This window comes from Macrosteles quadrilineatus, unplaced genomic scaffold, assembly GCF_028750875.1.
Source record: "Macrosteles quadrilineatus isolate MER2022 unplaced genomic scaffold, UCM_ALF_1.0 Scaffold_7__1_contigs__length_78375512, whole genome shotgun sequence".
Taxonomy (NCBI): Eukaryota; Metazoa; Arthropoda; class Insecta; order Hemiptera; family Cicadellidae; genus Macrosteles; species Macrosteles quadrilineatus.
Genome location: NW_026542600.1, coordinates 24,013,742 through 24,027,926, shown reverse-complemented (window position 1 = coordinate 24,027,926; position 14,185 = coordinate 24,013,742). Strand labels below are relative to the sequence as shown.

The window sequence follows — 14,185 nt, the reverse complement described above, 5'->3', positions numbered from 1 at the left end:
AGTATCTTTGTTTGGCCTCATCTGTTTAATTTTGTAAGATCCACCAAAATGACCTTTGTTAGAGTCCTTTTTTTGGTACAACAACCTTTGGAGAGCACCAGTCTGGCATGATGTATCTCAGTGATCACTCCCATTGACACCATTCTTTCGAGTTCTCCTTTAGTAGCTTCCTAAAGAGAAATAGGAATCCAACGTGATGATAGCAAATGGTCTGGCATTATTTTTCAATCCTACTTTGTATTTGACATCAATGTAACCTAAGCCTTCTTACAGTTTAGGGTGTCTTGGTCTTGTTATACCAGTCATTACAGGATGGCTGTATTTCATCAATTTGAGCAATTTTCTGCAAACCTTTTATTGCAGTTTTGTCTAGGAGTGGCTGTGAAGTGCCTGTAGAAACGTATACAGTCTCATAGCATGTTTTGTGATTATATGATAGTTTGACTGTAGCAGTTCCCAAATTTGGCAAAGCTTGATGATTTGTGCTACTATTATGTTTTGGATGTGCAATTGAGCTTGATTTTCTTATTCAATTTAATGTTGGGAAGCTAAATGATTACGCCTGCTCATGTTATGCTTACAGTGATATGCATTACAGGGTCTAGAGCTGACAACCCCAGTGTTGGAGAAGGCACCTGCTCCATGGGACAAGCCTAAGCCCTTGCTGCCAGTCTCTCAGGTGTGGATCTTGGCCTGCACCCTCCCTGCTCTGTTTACCAAGCCACAGCACCATTCTCCCGCCATTTCATCCAACAACGGATTTTGCACCAAGAACTACCTAGCCCGAATCGTGAGTTTGTGTTATGAAGAATACAGCCTATTTTAACATTGTTTTTGCTGATTAATTGTGTGACTCAAATCATGCTATGAACTTATATTACTGTAATATCAAGTTTACATACAATACCTCATATCTGTCAAACTGATAAGGTGGGTTTAATTTGGCTTCTACATGTTTTATTTTCAGGTTACACAGGAATGTCTAAGAACAATACAATAATAATGGTAGCATAGTTACCACATTGCATTTATTTGGTGCAACGTAAATGGTGACCTTTTAGCAAATTTCCCATGTCATAAAAAAAGCTATTTTATGTTTTTGTGAAATTTGCATTATTTATAAATAGTGATGTGGGCCGGGTAAATACCCAGTGGGTAGGTAAATATAAATTGGGTATTTACCCGGGTATTTACCCCAGGCCTGGGTAAATACCCAAAAACTGGGTATTTATAATTTTTATTAAAGTTATAGAAGATTGAGATGTTTTTTTGCAATTATTACCCTGTAAGGATAGTAAAATGATGATAAAATGTGTTAAACAAAATTTCATATGGTCACTACTAGCATTTTACTTCTGTGTATACTCGCCATAAAGCATAAAGCATAATCGGCATAAATACCCTGGTCGCATGGTTGCACTGGTCCTGACTACTTATGATTTTTTAATTTCTATGATATATAGATGAATTTCAATTTATTTTATTGAAAATTAATAAAATTATTTTTAAAGTAATAATTATTATTTAGGAAGACAGGAAAATTTAACCTAGTAGTGGCCTATGTGTAAACAACTTAAGAAAATAATTAAAACTCAATCTGTAGGATGGCAGAATTTAATAATATTTTTTTCTAGATCTTTTGTTGGTATCAATAGTATCAAAATAAAAAAAAACTAATTTCATAAACTTGTGATACAAACAGGGGCGGACTGGGTACTCTATTAGGGCGTAAACCTTGACCAGCCCGAAGGCGCCAACCGGGGGGTCTGGGGGGTATGGAAATTTTTTAAAAATTATACCTGTAAACTCGCATTTTTAGGCAATCTAGAGGCATTAACAGTGGAAAATCAGAAATCTGATAACTGACACTATTGGTCAATATTTGGTTTACAAAATTTAGACTATTTACCCACACGACTTGGTGCTATTCTGACAGTAAATATCCTAACAAAAATAAAAACACAAATGATTTTCTTAGGTTCTTTCCTATTATATTTGTGTATTTTCTTTATTTTCCCTTGCATGACTTGGCTGCATGCGTACAATATAAATCATTTGCTTCCTGTTTACAACCTGAACTTGCAACTGTTGTATCCCAATTTGGCACTGTAAATAACAGAAGTTATATATTTTAGATTTCTATGAAATTATTTGAACACAAACAATATGCTTTCACTGTGAACAAAAACCAATTTATTGACTTGAACTTTTTTAGAATTACATTAAGTCAAAACTGTAACCCTAAAGTAGGCCTACCTAACCTATTTCTACAAACGAAATAGCCTAGAGAGAACTACGAAGGTATTTTGAGCTGGCTATCTGTAAGTAAAATAGGAAAGTTGACCAAATTAGTGCCATAGTGCATATTGAAATAATTAATAGGCGTTAGCCACATACGGTATTAAAATAATGTTTACTGTTTAACCTTTACTGTGTAATGGTTAAGTTAACAAATACACTGTCACTAAATCTAATTTAAATTTTGTGAAAGTAGTGATTCTACAATACTGCTTTCGTTCATGTTTCCTGTGTAGGTAAATAATATAAAAATAAATTGAAGCTTTCGACACAGTGACACAAATCAGACACTCACAAAAGAGAGACAAATTTTAATTGGCAGCTGACACTCTTTATTTATTTATTACATGCACGGCAAACGCCATTTTACAAGAGAGTTGAGTTGACATTGATAAAAATTAAATGTGACTTAAAGTGAAATAGTTATAGTGTGAGCAATTATTAAATATTATAACAAATATGAATAGTATTAAATTATCTTCACTAGTTGTTTACCACAGACGACATCGTGACACCGACCGATGTCGGATGCAGTCGCAGTGCAGTTTTTTTTCGGGGTTGGCGTAAAATGACGCGGGAAGAGGACAGCTGTTTTTAAGTACCTCAGACCACAGAGTACAGTAAAGTGCCTTCCACTCGGAGTAGGCCTACACGTACGAGAGAGAAGAGCTGCTTTGCTCTCGCTTGTCGACAGTGTCTATTCAGGTCTCACACCCGACTTTATGTTTTGCTATTCACTGCTGAAACCTTTACTCTAAGTTTTTCCTCTTGCTTTCTAAAAACACATCTCGTCTCATTTTTAAAATTTTTTTATGAATTTTTCCTTTAACGAGGGCGCAAATATTGGAATGTTGAGAAGGCGTATCGGCCCACCGGCCGGTGGACCGGCGGGCCAGTCCGCCCCTGGATACAAAACATTTGAATCTATAGGCCCAGTAAATCTTTCAACAATTTCTGGATATTTATAAATTAAAATAATTATGTTTATGTTATTTAATTGGTTATAAATTTATAAAATGATAAAAATTGAAATAGCCAGCCTTTTTTAATAGGCTATTTTTAGTAAGTTAAATTTTAACTGATGTTACTTGATTTAAGACACGAAACCCCATGCTTATTTAGAAAATGTATGTATCATTTAAAAAAAGGTGCTAAATCATTAAATAAAAGGTACTAGCAAAGCTTCAAGCTACTGTAGGCCTAAAAGGTGTTATAGACTATCCTAATTTATCATGTAATGATAATAATAACATATTTAGGGGTATATATAAATGAATTTCAATTGATTTCATAAATACCCAAAATACCCGGGTATTTATGAATTTTGGGTAGTTACCCGGGTAAATACCCCCCGAGTTTTAAATACCTGGGTATTTTACATCACTATTTATAAACCTGTGATAGCCTATTTAAAATTATGCATAATATATAAATATTTCAGGGTTGGTACGGTCAGGGAAAACCTGGAAATGTCAGGGAATTTTGTTGGTCTTGAAAAGTCAGGGAAAAGTCAGGGAATTTTGGAAAAAATTTGGAATTTCTCTTGAAAGACTACATTTTTTACAGATATGCTACATTTTGCATCTACGTCTCAATACTTGGTCAAAAACATTGAAGTTTGACGAAAACATCGATGTAACAAAAACATCGGGACATCGATATAAAAACATCGAACATCGACAGACATTCTATCATCACCCTCTGATCACTGGTTTTATTTGAACGCACCGAGCTCCCAGTGTTTCTACACGACCAAAAGAATATAATACCGGTCACTGGGTTAAGAAATCCCGTTTAATCCCTTAAGATTTTTTATGTTAAATGCTGAGTGTTAAATTATAAATATTGTGTTTAAATAGTTGTTTTAACATTGCTATTATATTTTGTTAAGGTAATTTTTTTGATTGGGGTTAGTTTTTCACTAAAATAAAGCATAGTAAATAAAAACGGATGTCATAGCCAAAACTCCTGTTTTATCCCACATCCCCTTCAAATCCCGCCCATGCTCTAAAAATCCTGTTTTCGGGATAATAATCCCACGTATGGAAACACGGCTAGTACCGCGATGCGCGGAAGGATAGGCCTACATTCATCGTTTCAATTTCAATACGATACTGAATACAATTCCTCGTTGAATTTATACCAATACTGATTCAACCTTTAATAAACTAAAAAAAACTGCACTTGTAGGAGTTTATAAAAAAATTTTATTCTGTTTGTTGAAACATTTAATAGTTTAGTTTGGTACTAATTTTTGTCTCCGGTACAAGCATGGTAGTTATTTTTCCAATATCACATGTTTCTTCCGATATAAGCCGATGATATCGCAAGCAAAATATCGATATATATCAGTATCAGAAGCACTGTATCGTCTATCTGCTAGTGTCAAGTCAAGGCCAAGTAGAACATAAAGTGTGAGGTTAAGTTAGTTGGTACTCTTAATTTTCCAGATTCCAGATGTTTAATTCTTTACTTATTGGTTTTATGAGTAAACTATTTAGGCCTACATTTTTTCTAATAATGCTTGATTCTGACTATTCGATATCGTCTTACGGTATACCTGGAAAAAGTATAATATCAGTCTGGAAAACCTGGAAAAGTCAGGGAATTTCATTTTCCAAAATCAGTACCAACCCTGTATTTGTATTGTATTTTATTTTATTTTTGTTATTGTTGTAATTATTACTGATGATTAAAGACTTGATCAAATCGTTTTACAAGTACGAAAATGGCGTCTTAGGTCTAATATAAATAAATATATTCTATGATTAGACAAGTATTATATTGTTTCCCTGGTGTTACAGTTAAGTGTATGTTGTCCATCCTAGTTGACTATGCTCTACAATAAGCAACCAGTGTGGACTAAATATATTCTTTAATGATTAGTCAAGTATTATATTGTTTTTATGATTTTACAGTTAGATCTATCTTGTCCATCTCATTGGACTATGCTCTACAATAGCAACCAACATGGGCTTGGAGCAAACAGGTACTATTTTGACAATCCTTAACAAATAAAACCTTAATTTAAGTAAAACATAAAAACACAATACAAGGTTGTTAAACTATTGTATGCCACACAACAATTATTTAGACTAATAATTAGACTACTAAAGAGCAATACAGAAGTCATGTTTTGTTTGATGAATTTTTTGTGTATCTATTAGCACCTGTACTCTATTTTCTCAGTTACGCTAACCAAACTCCGTTTAAATAAAACCTGGAGAACAATAAAATCTTGTACCCGAAATGAATGAAATAAAAATGTCTTAAGACTCCTTGTGTAGGGACCTGGGAGCCAACTCATTTTTACAATCTTTCCCTTAACATGTTATACATAGAGTATATATATATTCATCTCACACTATTCTCATGCGTGTTAAATTACTTTTGTTTGAAAAAAGGTAGAGTTCAGCTGCTTTAACTGAGAAAATTAAAATCCAGGAGCTGATAGATTTACAAGCAAAGTCAAAGTCACAAAACATATCAATAATATTTTGCCCTAATATAGTACTTATTCATGCTATAAATTACAAGTATCAATAGGTGTTTTAACTTGTATTTTATTACTTTATTGTACTTAATTGTACCTTATGGAAAAAATGATATTTGATTTGATTTCAATTCATGCTTTGCATTACTAAAAATGATCTTTTTAGCACTGTGTGGCCACACCAATCAGCCATTGTTGAGGTGACCAGCAGCTGTTTCAAAACCAAACAGTAGAACACAAACATGTTATTAACTGGATCAAGCAGTATTGTGCCAGTAAATAACTTGATTTGTAATTCTTTCAGATTTCTGCATCACGTTTTGAGTTACCGCGGGGCCACTCTGACTTTCCTGCGTGGGGAGCAGGACATAGAGTTCTGTATCGGAGCTACGCATGAGTGGCAAGAATCCCACCTCTACTGGGGAGGGGAAGACAGCATCATAGTACAGATACTACCACTCTACCATGTTGTTCAGCGTAAGTAAAGGAAATAGTATATTACGCCTCAAGCCTGGACAGTAGGTATTGACTGTACAAGCATGATGATTCCTGCCCGAGGTAGCCGATGCTAGTTTTTCTAACCTCCTCACGGGTGAGTCGTGTCGTGTATTAAGAATCTATTTTTCAGGTGTCTGAATAGAGATTTGATAAATTTTGGTATCGACATATCACTATTTTTAAGAAGTTATTAATAAATTGCAGGTTTAAGGATTAGTTTTTAATTTTCGGATTATTTAATCAACCATAAATTTTGTTTCTTTAACTGAGAATACTCTTTCCGATAACTAAAATAGCGAGCTGTGTTATCGCTAAACCAGCATTGTGGGAGTTGGCACAAAACACGTTAGAAATTTTAGTATAAAAAGTATGACCTGGATTTTTTTTTACTAATGAATTACTCATAAATTTTTTCTGGTTGGCCTGGACACCCTGAAACCATCATTAGTGTTCCTAATTCGTTAGTGTGTAGATCGTAATTCATACATAACGTTTCCAACGACGTAACAATGATGAATTGTCTTTGTTAATTAAAAAACATTATTAAAGCGGAGAAAGACAATCGAATCAACAAACAAATATTTTAGTAATAAACAATCAATGTAGGCTACTACATAACGTTTGGTACTGCAATACAATTACTTAGTTGCCATTAGCTGTATGGGCTATTAATTAACAGCTGTGTCTAAGTAATGTCGGCCTTAGTCACTAACTAGACTACAAGATCACACCACTCATCCTACACTCATCTCCATTCATACTTGGCTTAAAATACCTACTTTGTATGGTTGCCATTTAATAAGGAAGTATAAAGTACAATGAAATGGATACAAGGTGTTATTTATTACACCATTGATGTAATAGATATATGTAAAGGGTGCAGTTGAGCTAAGTATCAACAATAAAAGTAACACCAAACACTACATTTTAACCTTATACTTATTATTTTCTTTATCAAGTTCTACGTTTGCCAGCCTAAAATATTTGTTAAGTCTAAGAGGAAGGCGTATGTTTGATAATGAGTTCTTATTTAGTAGTTTACCGGTTGTTCCATTGCCTGATGATAAGTCAAGCATGAATCAATAGTAAAGCAGGAAAAACTACCCGGTTCAAATGAATGTCAGTTGGTGTTGAAGTTTCCGGTTACAAGAAGTGTTGTGGCGCCATTACAGCTAACAACTATTTTTTATGCTAAAATGTCAATACTTAATGTTCAATAGTTCTGCCACTGGCCTCTATGATCACTTGTAGGGGTTTTAATTTCCCTTTTCTATTCTATACACACTGATCACTTCAAGATCACATTACGTTTGGAAAGTTGGCTTTGTTGACGTCTGTGGCTGTCCCCCATAATGTAATAATATAGCTTGAAATAGAATACACACATAAGTGTAATAAACATTTTTACATACTTCCAAGGAGGTAACCTGAATTAAACACTAGTTGACTCTCATTCTACACTTCACCAATTATATTTTACAGGCCTTCATAACCTATTATGGTTACAACCTAAGTTAACTCATAACTGGCTAACCTTTAACCTAGGTAAAAGAGCCTAGAATAAATAGGCTAACTAAATTAATTAATAGCTTGTTTAGAAGTGTATTTTTGCAACGCTTTAGACAACCAGTGATACAGTTTTGCGGGTAATTACGCTTTTTGCACGGATTTTGGGGGGCTGCGCAGATTTTTGTGCGCATTAGGGTTGTGAGCGGATTTAACCCAATTGTAGTTTTTAAAAATATTTGGGGATTTCAAAGGTAAATCGGGACACTTTGTACTTTGTGAGTCAAGAGAAGCACTTTAGGAACCAATGATTACATAGTACATTCATTAAAGATCGATGATGTTTTTTTGATTACCTACATTTATTGTACTCTTCACTCCCTTTACTTCTACGCCTACGATCAGTTTGTCACTTCTAGACATTTAATTGTTTTCTAGGGATATTTTACTAGCCGTTCTAGTGATTTGCCAGTGGATTTTCCTCTAGGCGTTGGTTAGTGGCAACACTGCTAATCCAACTAAAAACCAGACAGAAACAAAACAAACTAACCAAAATAACATAGCCTTTAATTAAAGATATTTTGCATTTTATTGATTCTAAAACTTGTTTAAACTGCTATAGGTAAAATTTGTTCTGGACAATATGTTAAGTTTAATACTGTATTTAATTTTTAAAACTTTGTAATAGTAGCATAATATTTTTCACTGAATATTTTCTTGTATATATTCAGTTATGCTAATAATACTGAAATCACGCATCTAGTGTAAACATCCTGCTACATATTTTGAGTGCTACATTTTGTTATAGGTGAAAAAATTAATGGAAAACTTGTTTTCTAGGCTTCTAGCATTATATTATTAGACTTAGGTTAATTTACAGAGTACACGGATTGTGGAATTATTTTAAACGTATTGTGCACGGATTAGTGAGGGAAAAGTGGGATTTTCATGCTTGTGAGGAGGGATTTCTTCCGGAGCTGTGTGGCAACACTGTAGACTACTCTTATGTCTGTCTTGAGATGTGCATTGTAAATGTACTTTATTCATAAATAAAACATACATTTACTGAATGTGTGTTTTTTTTATTTATGTCTTGATAGCCAATTGATAACTAATTTTGAAATGTTCATCCTACTGAAAACTTTTGCTAAATAACCTTAGTATTAATTAGGGATGTGATACCACTGATACTACCAGCTGGAACCTAACCTACACTGATATCGGTGACTGACATTGATATCGGTATTGAGAATCGATCGTCAAAATTTGATTCCCGAGCCGTCTGTGAAGATCTCCTCTCAATCGAAAAATTACCACTAATACCGCAATTGTGCAAGACAATGACTGCGGGTGTGATTTAAATTTTGCCGCGATTGCAGAAGATAATAATAATGTCTACACGACTGCGGGAGATGATCACAATACTACCAAGTTTGGCTTAATTTAAACATCAAAATTACAGCGAAAATAGGTTATAAATTGAATTGTAAAGAAAATAAATATAATTCATTCAAATTATAAAGGTTTAATTTATATAAATTTAAGGCATCAATACATCTTGACATTAACAACAAAGTATCAAACTATGATTTACCATAAACCACTCTGACCACACACTCTGTTCTTCTCTTTAGAAAATTAGTGTTCACTCTGTTTATATTGTAAATTGTAACCATAAATAATCATAATGTCAATAGTAGAATCCATAGTAAAATGTTTTCCTTTACGAAAACAATTTTCTAAATATTCAGTTATACTATAGATTTTCATAATCAAAACTCTACCATAATTCTCTGATTTCATTATAAATTATTGCTATCTACTGTAATTTTAACATTATAGTTATAATTTTAAATACCTATTAAGTTATGGTTTTTTTCCCTTAAGTTATTTTGGTGTAGTATATAAATGATCTTTATTTTTGTTGGTTGTGTCAAAGTTAAATTTTAAAGCTAGCATTTAGTTATAAGGGGCTATATTTGATTTAAGTGCCAAGCTATTGGTTTTAATTTTTTACATTTTTTTTCAGGTGGTCCTAAGTTATTATATTTAAATACAAAAATTAGAGGTTATCCCAAAGGAATCCGTGCAGGGCTGGACCCTCGGAAACCGAGCATAGACATAAATGAATCTTTCACCTACGTCACATACAAAGGCATTCCGTATCAGTTGCAGAGCATCGAGGTTTGGGGGTGTGGCACTCCCCAATCAAGGTATTTATTTATATTTTCTATGAACTAAATTGTTGTCTTAAGTTAAGTATGTCCGTCAATTTCATATGCAAACAATTTTACATGTGCATTGCATTTGAAATAGATTCCCCCGCTGTAAATTGGTTTTAAGTTTTTTACAGTCACAAAATTAAAGTAAGAAAATAAGAGGAAGGATTCGTATGAGGAGGAGATTTCACCAGTGGGAACTGAGACTATGGCTTATTGTAAACAGCATATTTGTTTTGTTAAGCTTTTTTACAGAATTTTTCCAGTGACATTATTTACAGTTTTACAATATGAATTGATATTTTAGTTTGCCTTTATAAAACCAAAGGCCAATCCAAAGGGTGCTTAAGCATACACCAATATTTTGATAAATAGACTGAAAAAAATATATCATCATCCAATCTGTCAAATTTATCCTCCAAATTCATGTTCAGAACTTATTTAAATATCTAATCACTTTCGGGATGCTACCGAAGCCAATCAAACTCTCTGATTAGTGATTAGGAGTTAAACCTTTTTATTGTACTTACTCATCATCAATGTATGACTATTCTCTATGTATGTTATGGAGAAATAAAACTCTTTCTTTTCTTTCTTTCTCTGTAGTTCTATAACGGCCACACGGAGTTAAGATCAAGGATTAAATTAATAATATAACATAAGAAAAACCTCTGTATATCGCCTTGCAGTGGCCCACTATGTATCAGCTAACGCTTTGCCACTCCACAATGAACTTTGAATTTTTTTGTCTTAGGACGCTAGGCATGATCCCGGGATTGTTTTTCATATTACTTCAGGCTAGACCTAGGGGTTGCGGCATTATCACTTATATAAAATCCATTGGTGATTTGGCGGGATTTGAACCCGAGACCTCAGGAACCAAAGTTCGGTGCTCTAAACACTACACCAGCTCGCTCCTCCGATGAACTTTGAATAAAAATATGGATGATTTAATTTGATCGATATGACAACTTTTTTATATTTCAAGGGAGATGCAATTGGACATAAAGAAGTGGGAGGTGAAGCAAGCGGAGAGACAGCGTGTGGTGAAGCTGTCAGCCAATGAGTGGTCAGACCATCCAGACCGTTACCTCCTAGAACTGGCAGGACGGCCCAACTATTCACAGTCAAACAACTAATGCAATCCCTTGTACTGGCGTAGGTGCTTATGGTATCTTCCTGCAAATGTTTAAAACATACAAATTTATTGTACGCCGGAGCGTGTATTTGTTATATGTCAATTGTTTTAACTTAACATTTTGGAGGTTGTGCAACAGTCAACAGTTGGTGTCACTTGTTACAAATGATGCTTTTTATCGCAAAACTATTTTTATTACAAAAATAACTTTCTATTACAGTAATAGGTTTTTTTATTACTTGACACAAAGACAAGTGATTGGGTCATTAAACTGTTTAACATCGTCCCAACATGAATAACCAACATTTTAATATGTGCAACCTCTAGAGTGTTAACTGTGTGATTTTATTCTCTTGTGTGATTTTAAAGTGTAAAGAGATAGTTTTAATATTATAATAATGGAAATTTATTCCTTAAAAATGGATATTTATTCTTTTATAAATATATTTGTTCTTTTAAAAACGGATATTTATTCTGGGTGTATTCTTTCAGCTCATAGCTGTGTAATTTCACTTAGCCTTTTAAACTGTTTATCTTTAACAACTATTTATCTAAAAACCGAATTTTTTAAATGATGCCTTGCATTTTAACATGTGTTGTTTTCAGTTTTCATGTTATAGTCTTATAAAAAACTAAAGTTGTGGTTGTGATCAAGTTCTGCTAATACAGTAGTTGTTACAGAAAATCAAACCAAACATATTATTTATAGAATAGGGGTCATGATATTTGATATATAAGTGATATTAGTTAGTCAAACTTTGTACTCTAAAATTAAAATTACAAACAATAGTTTATACTTATAAAAAAACACAGTACGGTAGTGCAATGTAAGTAACGTTACTGAGAACATAACCCTTATACGTTAAAAATTTGTAAAATTGGTATTATTAATGCTATAGGTTTCTAACTAAATATTCAAATTTCGTACCTTATATGCACAAAAGGCACATGCCTTTTCCCGCCTGCTGCAAAATACTGTACTGATGCTACGGTATTTAGTACCTCATTTGCTGTTCTTAGCACTTGCTCTACTAGTACATAATGTGCTTAAATTGATTTAAGTTTAATACAATTGAATTCGAGTCACTAGAAATGGTACATGTAATTATATGTATGCCAGTAGGGAAAACGAATGTGAATTCTTAAGCATAAAAATGCTTAGGTTACCGTTTCCACATTGTAAATTCTTTTTTTCTTTGAATTTAAGTTCACAGTAGAGCTTATTATACCTGGTCAACAGTTTCTGTGCTATGACTTTTTGATTAGGATTATTCCTGCAATTGAGTTGGATTTAAAATTCAGTAGGCCTACCACTTATTATAGTTAAATTTAGTTAAGCTTTAAGTTAAGTTAATAAATAAACTTTTATCAGAAAATATTACATAATAAATACACATAATAATTCACATTCAATAGTACATATGACACATAATAATCCTATTAAGAACTATTTATTTAAGTAACAACTGAGAATTGCCTAGTAAAATTATGAATAACTCCCAGGGTCAGTAGCCTGGGTACCTACATAATAATGACTACTCATAAATTCTAGTTAATTCAGGAACTGTTACTGATTCTGGTACCAGTTCTTAGTCTTGTAAGTACTGTTACAGCTTGCCACTTAATTTTTGTCTACGTCCTCATTATGTACCATAGCTTTTTTAAATATTATTTCATTTACAGTTGGCTGAAGTATATGTTAATGTTGTTTTTATTATAACTGAACTAAACTTTCTTTCCATATTTTACTTTTTGTCAAAGTTGCCTTAGGCTGCTTAGATAGTATACTGGTTCTAAACAATGCAGAAGAATAGTCATTATTGTGTCAGAATTTCTTTTAAGTTTTTAAACTATTCACTCTGTGTCAGAGTCCTTGGTCCTTAGCTGTCAGCTTTCTTGTTACCGGATTGTTATCACTACACAATAAAGCAGGCCTACTTACTCCTTGCACATCGTGTATTTACTTGTAGAACACTAACCATCACATTGTTTTCCAACACTTACCCTTAGCTGAAAGCACCTGGTCAGGACTTTTGACCGACTCACTCGCCCACCCCAATTAACTCTAGATCCATGAGCAGGACTCTGGTTCTGGTGTTGATAGCTCAATCCAAATCCTTGAGGCTTTCAATCGAATAATTTGTGATCTCCTAAAAAATCCTGATCTTTTGAACATTTTGGTATGCAACTGTGATAATTAATTAATTGATAGTGTTAGTTGAATTGCGACCCATCCAATATACAATGTGAATTTTACACATTGTGAAACTGGAATGTTTCCTCAATATATATTATGAAAAAATTATATTTTCCTTTATGTACAAATAGTCTTTTGTTGTATTTCATTTAACTCGTCTGCTTAAAATAAAAATATTCACTCTTAACAGCCCTCAACTTTTAAGCAATACTAAAACACTTAGTTTTCCAATTGAAGGATGTAAATAAAATTAGAAACAATGAAAAAATGAAATGACTTAATACAGTCTAAAATCCTAGGTTGTTTTTTAATAAAGTCAATATATTTAGTCAATTTATGTGTTTGTTTTATGTATTGCACCTACGCCATGTTAGAACTTGAAATACCCAAACAAATTAGTTTCTTATTAAATCCTGTCACAATTCGACCTTATAATATAAAAGATTTTGTACATAATTGTAACATCATAGCAAATAAATACCTTTTTTAAACAGTTTTATCAAGTATTTGTTTTTATTTACATCAAGACCATATTTATTTACTCAAACATGAGTTTGTGTGATTGATCACAGATATAGAAAAGAGATGTCATCTACATACAAGTCATAAACAGGTTGAAATAAAGAGACCTGAACACACCAACTCAATATACCATTATGATAAGTACATAACACAACGAGTCCAAAACGTCTGTTACATAAAATGTAGGCCTACGAGTTGCTGTAAGATAAAATTAATTGGTTCAATGGTTCAGTCATAAGCAAAACCTTAGCTCCAGTTTGAGGTTTGTTGTTATTCTTACTTGCATTTGTCTTCTATCGTATCCATAGAATATT

The 14,185-nt window shown here is 33.0% G+C and overlaps 1 protein-coding gene across 1 annotated transcript in view; it reads left to right on the top strand.

Moving 5' to 3' along the window:
- Nucleotides 1-13,852, top strand: part of LOC128998143 (uncharacterized) — a 46,478-nt gene extending 32,626 nt beyond the window's left edge. Inside the window, exons 6-10 of the mRNA XM_054424146.1 lie at nt 599-790; nt 5,217-5,287; nt 6,096-6,268; nt 9,825-10,008; nt 11,003-13,852. Of these exons, the coding sequence (XP_054280121.1) occupies nt 599-790; nt 5,217-5,287; nt 6,096-6,268; nt 9,825-10,008; nt 11,003-11,153 (771 nt within the window). The 3' untranslated portion in view covers nt 11,154-13,852. The remainder of the gene's footprint in view (nt 1-598; nt 791-5,216; nt 5,288-6,095; nt 6,269-9,824; nt 10,009-11,002) is intronic.
- The last annotated feature ends 333 nt before the right edge of the window (nt 13,853-14,185 follow it).